The sequence below is a fragment of the Clupea harengus genome, chromosome 8 (genome assembly GCF_900700415.2).
Source record: "Clupea harengus chromosome 8, Ch_v2.0.2, whole genome shotgun sequence".
Classification (NCBI taxonomy): Eukaryota; Metazoa; Chordata; class Actinopteri; order Clupeiformes; family Clupeidae; genus Clupea; species Clupea harengus.
In genome coordinates, this window is record NC_045159.1 from 7,516,757 (window position 1) to 7,523,263 (window position 6,507).

The window sequence follows — 6,507 nt, forward strand, 5'->3', positions numbered from 1 at the left end:
ACATACATACATACATACATACACACATATATATATATATATATATGTGTTAGTATAGATATATAGTACTAACAAAACCGTACAGTACCTTATTTTTGCAAACAAAGAGCTGCGGAGTGTTGCTTTCATCATCGTATTACAGGGACAGGAAAGTGGAGACGTAGCAGGAACAGCGCCTGTACAAAAAGAATGAAAAGAAAGGAAGAAAGGGAAGATAAAAAGCTTGGAGGGAGGTCAATGTCGGCTGTCAACTCAGGAGGAGCCATGAGGTTTGACAACGGATCCGGGGGCCTCCTCCCGTGAACCACATCCAGACCACAAAGAAAGTTCAGGGAATGGCATTGCAAAACAGACACTGTATGAGAGATTGGCTATTTCAAATATGAATCTCAGTGGTTCTGTAACTTTCCGCATGACAAGAGACTTGAATTTGCCAGACTTCCCACGGAGACATAACATGTTTATCTCAAGACTCAAACATGTCATAAGTTGAAGAGTACAGTCTTGTCCATAAATAACTTGTGTCTTCAGTGCAGACATGTTGCGTTGTTAAAAAGAAATATGTGTGCTTATGCCCTGTGGTCAAAATGGCAGGCTTTTTAGTACTGTGGTCAGGCCTAAAGCAGTGGCCCACTTTCCAGACGGTATTCTTCCTCACACACACACACTTATGCATATTTCTGGCGTGTCTACAGTCACTCATTACTCTTGTAATGCAGAAATTGTACAAACAGATGCTCCAGCACTCTGCACTGATTAAACACATAACATTCGTCCACAACCACAAGTCAGATTCTTATTAGAAAGTCACTTTCGGGAATTCCACTTTGTATGTATTTTGTGTCATCATCATTTTGTGTTGTGGTGGTGTTTTTAAGCAGAACTGACAGGCATTCTTGCGATGTGATTTGTCTTATCCAAACCGAGACAGTGGAAGAGCATTCCATAGTTCACCACACACACAAACAGCTATCCTGACATGTGTGCAGGCATGCCCACACCCAGATTCACACACTGTGCTCAGACACACAAACCTTGATTTGATACCCCCTGCCTGTCATTAACATATAAAATGAAAACTTTGTCAGCTTAATCTGTACAAAAAGCAACATACACCACACAGGGGCACCATAATCTTTTGGTTTTTATGCTGTGTTGTTATTTTGACACTTGTGAAGTGTCCCTTAAGGCTACACATTTCAGATATGTTAATAGGTTATTTCCACTGAAGGGGGAACTTACCTTGGATTTACATTGTGAATTTGAAACGTTTTCAGTAAAACATCTTTTTCTGCTTACTGAGTCGATCACGTGACCCATCACTCCCTGTATTTAAAGCAATCCACATACTAAATGGCTTTCTCTCTTTAATCATTGCTTGCTGAAGCCCAATTCAATTCAATCCTCCCCAGACAGATTCAGTTGCGTTTGCTCGACATGACAAATGACACAGAGACCTAATTGAGTAAATAAATCCAATTAGAAAAACAAGAGGACTGATCCTTCCCTAGTATCCGATATTTTATGGAGCTTGAAATTGAATAACTTGTACTGCCTGAGAACTAGTCTGTGTCCTCCCTCCCATTGGGTTTGTCCATGTTATTGCTTTGTAGCCAAGCCTTAGCCTTTATCAGGCACAGATAAACACATATGGAAAGTGTAGCGTAGGAAGATAGCTTTGTGACCAGTTGCCGTTACGCAATACCCGGGGAAGCTGCTGTGCCCCAGTGCTAATGTTCTTATTCTATGAAAGGAAAAGAGGAACAAACACAGTCGTATCAGTAATATGCCTGAGCAAACATACCGCGCCATGGCTTCCTAGGGCGGCACCAGCAGCACAATGCAGTGCCAGTACCAGAGAGCTGCTGAGCTTCTTTAGCATCTCTGTTTCTCTCTTTCTTTGGTATGTCATAACAAGGATAGCCTTACTCTGCTGGCCTACAAGAAAGCCAGACATTGTGTTATGTCTGGCTGATGTGAAACTTTACTGGTAAACCTCAGAATTACAGTGTAAGTGGTTCCTGTTTATAAAAAGCAATTGTCTTCCTTGTCTCTCTCTCTCTCTCTCTCTCTCTCTCTCTCTCTCTTTCTCTGTCTCTCGCTCAATGTCTGACATCTGACTGCTGACTGACATGCTTCCCTTCCCAAATAAGATCATGTTACCCAGTGTCATCATACTGTTGGTGCAACAGCTGTGTCTGTGAATGGCTGTGCAGTTCCTCCAGCTGGCGCCTCCCTCGGCTCAGCACCTTGGTCACTGGTCACTCAGGCGCACACGCCACTCACTTGCTCACCGCCACACTGCGCCATCTCTCTCACACACCCACTCGTTGTCACACACAGGTCCAGACGCCCGGCTCGCCCAGGCACAGCCATGACAGACCGCTTTGACTGTTTCTACTGCCGCGACGACCTGAACGGCAAGAAGTACATCAAGAAGGAGGAGAAGCCCGTGTGCATGCACTGCTTCGAGAAGTTCTGCGCCAACACTTGTGCAGAGTGCCGCCGCCCCATCGGGGCCGACGCGAAGGTAAGGAGACTGCCTCCCTCCTATGTGGCCATCGTGGAGATATCAGGGAGTGTGACCGTTTGTGAACGGTGGTATTTTGGATTGATCTTTATGTCCTATCTCACCATTCTGTTGGTCTGGATGTACACTGCTCATGTATGGACCTTTGAAGACCACCCTCTCACTCATGAGTTAATCTTCCAATTTATCAGAGCTTTGTTTTCAGTTGGTTGTCATGGCACGACTGCATGATAAAAACACTTACATGTCCATCCCCCCGATCATCGCATGATGCTATTACCACACAGTGCTGTGTCTTCACTAATGTTTTCTCCCCCTTCCCTTCCCCTTCAGGAGCTGCACCACAAGAGCCGGTACTGGCATGAAGCTTGCTTCCGCTGCGCCAAATGCTACAAGCCCCTGGCGAAGGAGTCCTTCAGCACCAAGGATGACCGGATCATGTGTGGTAAATGCAGCTCCCGTGAGGATGCACCACGTTGCCATTGCTGCTACAAACCCATACTGGCAGGTGAGGTTCCTCCGAGGGGTGGGGCTGTAGACTGTCGCCTTTTATAGCTGTCGGTGTGTCTCTATGTGCCATCACATGTTGATTGGTTGATCCATGTGGAGTCAAATGTTGATTGGTTGATCTATGTAGAATCACATGCTGATTGGTTGGTTTGTTAGATTGGACGGGTGTTTATGCCAATGATTTCGGCCCGTTTTCTTGGGGATCATTAATTTATCAGTTCTATCTGGCCTCAGCTTATATATTCATCATTACATATTTGAGTTGTTACATTAGATGTGTTGTTTTAAAGCTGCAGAAAACAAAACTAATGTTAAAATACCATTTTTCTTGTGGTGTTGTAATTGTTGGAAGCATTTGTTTGACACATTTTTCAAAGTGGACTGTGATGAACTCCATGTGACTTGAAGTGGTTTCAGCTGGTTACTAATTATGCGGATGTAACAAATCCTCATAAATGACTCCAGTGACATGTGTAATGAATTTATTGAAATCCTGCAGGCTCTGAGAACGTGGACTATAAGGGTAACGTGTGGCATGAGGACTGTTTCACCTGCTACCAGTGTAAACAGCCAATCCGCTCCCAGAGCTTCATGACCAAGAACGACAACGTGTACTGTACCCACTGTCACGAGAAGAAGTTTGCAAAGCATTGCTTCAGCTGTAAGCAGGTAAACAAAAAACAAAAAACACTCATAACCTAATTGCAGTACTCAGCTATACATAACTGCAGGTCTGTTTGCATCTGTGGAATCCCTGGTTGCTAAGTGATGTCAGTAAATATATGTACTTTTAATTTAATTCAAATCATATTGGTCTCTGCTTGACTTTGTGAAAAGCATATGGTCCTTAGTTTTCAGTCATCATTTATTGTGACTGATTTGCCCTGCTGGAATCATACATATGTAAGTAGCCATAACCCCCAGATGTGAATCGAGCTCTAAAGGCGGTGTTCATTCTCTTCCCAGGCCATCACCACTGGAGGGGTGAACTACCAGGACCAGCCCTGGCATTCGGAGTGTTTCGTCTGCACCAAGTGCAGGAAGCCACTGGCTGGCACCCGCTTCACCTCCCACGAGGAGAAGGCCTTCTGTGTGGACTGCTACAAGACCACTGTGGCAAAGAAATGCACAGGATGCCACAATCCCATCACAGGTCAGAATAGCGGCACTACACACACATACATATATGCATTGCTATATTTATACTCTCTCTCAAACACACACACATACATATATGCATCGCTATACTTATACACTCTCTCTCTCTCTCTCTCTCAAACACACACACATACACACAGTCTCTCTATTTTAATTCTAACTCTATCATTTTGCCCACATATTTACACATTTCCTTGTCTATTCACCCCATCCAGGGTTTGGTAAAGCCACTAACGTAGTGAACTATGAGGGAGGCGCATGGCACGAGTACTGCTTCAACTGCCAGAAGTGCTCCATAAACCTGGCCGACAAGCGTTTCATCGCTGAGGCCGGCTCCATCTACTGCTCCGACTGTGCCAAGAAGCTGTGAGCTCGCGCTGAATCACCGGAGGCTCTGAGCTGCCATACAGGATATGGTGCAATCATGTACAGAATATCAGGGTCACGCTTAAACAGATGCCAGTCCTCAGAAGTCCAAATAGGCTTTTCATGTATCAGATATAACTATAGCTTACTCCGTGATTTAGGTACTGATTATGTCTTCTACATCTGTGATGTGTGTATTTGTCTTAATACTAGGGAGGGTCAAATGTATGTTATCTTTCTGTATGTCTATCTGTATTAAAACAGTGTTAAATAGATCACTGGGGTTGCTCGGCAGAATCACGGAATGGCCTTTCTGCACCCAGGTTTTTCTATCAGTTGATAATTTTAAGTTATCTGCACTGAACCTAAAGATCAACTTTTCAAAATCTCCATCTCAAATTAGCCCAGAATAGTGTTGAAAGCAACCTTTCAAATATAGTTTAATGGAACTAATGGAAGTTTGCTCCCAGTGTGTGCCTTACTTTAAAAAAATAAACTATCAAGGCTTCTGATTAGGCCATGGAATTCAGGTTTTTTTTGTGTTTTTTTTTGTAATGGACATCATAAAGTTCAAACTTTACTCTTAGGTATTATGCGTTTTATCCTTTAAATGTTCGATATGTGATATTCTATGAAATCCATGTTGTCTAACTGAGAGAAATTTGAAAATTGTTAGCAGACTTAATGCTTTTCATACTGTGATTGCACTGAAAAGTGAGATGGAAGGAGAGGTGGAAAACAACTGGGTGACGGGACAGAAGTGAGAAAAAGCACAGATCTAAAAAATGAGAGAGGGAGAGAGAGAGAGAGAGAGAGAGAGAGAGAGAGAGAGAGAGAGTTAACTACCTGCACAGAATTAGAGGACACCACTGTCTCAAAAATACTTTACTCGTACAAAATGAGTATGAACCAAACAGCAAACACTTGGTGGCAAAGGTGGCGAGCTGCACTTCCCTAAAACTCAAACTCTTATCAGCTCGAATCTCCTTCCAGTCCGCACGACATGACTAAGGTAAAATACCAAAGTAACCAAGGCAACTGCCATGAACAGCTGTATTTATAATGCCACCTAGTGAAACCAGTTGAACTTGCAGTTGTATGGCACAATGTATCACAATCACAGTTCATCATTTTAGTCACATTAAGATTTTTTTGTGTGCCATTTTATTTCTCTTCATGCTGCAGAAGCTTTGTGTTGAGAATGTTAGCTCACATTGGTAAGCTCAATAAAATATCCAGTGTCTTTCACTGGGTTATAACACACTCTTTCACAGAGAAGTTCCACACGGTTAATATGAGCATACTTGATTGTTTTCTTCTTTATTGTTTTCTTACTGCTGTGGTTTCATGCAATATAAAACAAAATCTACATTTTGTTAACTAGCTTGGGTATGTTCTGATTTCTCAAAAGATGACCAACATAATGAAAGAACACGAGAGTGTTTGGTATGCATGCGTCTGGCCATCAATATCTGGTTTTCGCATAGGTGTGACAATCTCCTTCTCCTCATCAAATATTTGTCTAGCTTGGTGTAAAATCTATAGGTACACAGACTTGTTTTCAGAAACACATACAGTATAATGACAAATACAGGTGTGTGGACAGATAGAGGCACACACGTGTGGATGTATGCAAATGGACACAGTGGGGATGTATGCTCAAAGAAGGGAAAAACACAAAAAAGAAAACACTCATATCCTAACTGGAGCACTGACAAATGAACATTTCGACAATCTATTTGTATTCAAACAGTGTTAAGTAGATCACTGTGGTTGCTCGGCAGAATCACGGAATGACATTTCTGCACCCAGGTTTTTCTATCAGTTGATAATTTTAAGTTATCTGCACTGAACCTAACAATCAACTTTTCTAAATCTCCATCTCAACTACCATGAACAGCTGTATCCATAATGCCACCTAGTGAAACCAGTTGAACTTGCAG

At 42.6% G+C, this 6,507-nt stretch overlaps 1 protein-coding gene across 1 annotated transcript in view; it reads left to right on the plus strand.

Annotated features, from left to right (window-relative positions):
* fhl1b (four and a half LIM domains 1b) overlaps positions 1-5,093 on the plus strand; it is a 10,753-nt gene extending 5,660 nt beyond the window's left edge. The window contains exons 2-6 of the mRNA XM_012835784.3: positions 2,344-2,530; positions 2,864-3,038; positions 3,540-3,709; positions 4,007-4,193; positions 4,414-5,093. Coding sequence (XP_012691238.1) covers positions 2,375-2,530; positions 2,864-3,038; positions 3,540-3,709; positions 4,007-4,193; positions 4,414-4,568 — 843 coding nt within the window. The 5' untranslated portion in view covers positions 2,344-2,374 and the 3' untranslated portion in view covers positions 4,569-5,093. The remainder of the gene's footprint in view (positions 1-2,343; positions 2,531-2,863; positions 3,039-3,539; positions 3,710-4,006; positions 4,194-4,413) is intronic.
* Positions 5,094-6,507: the final 1,414 nt, after the last annotated feature.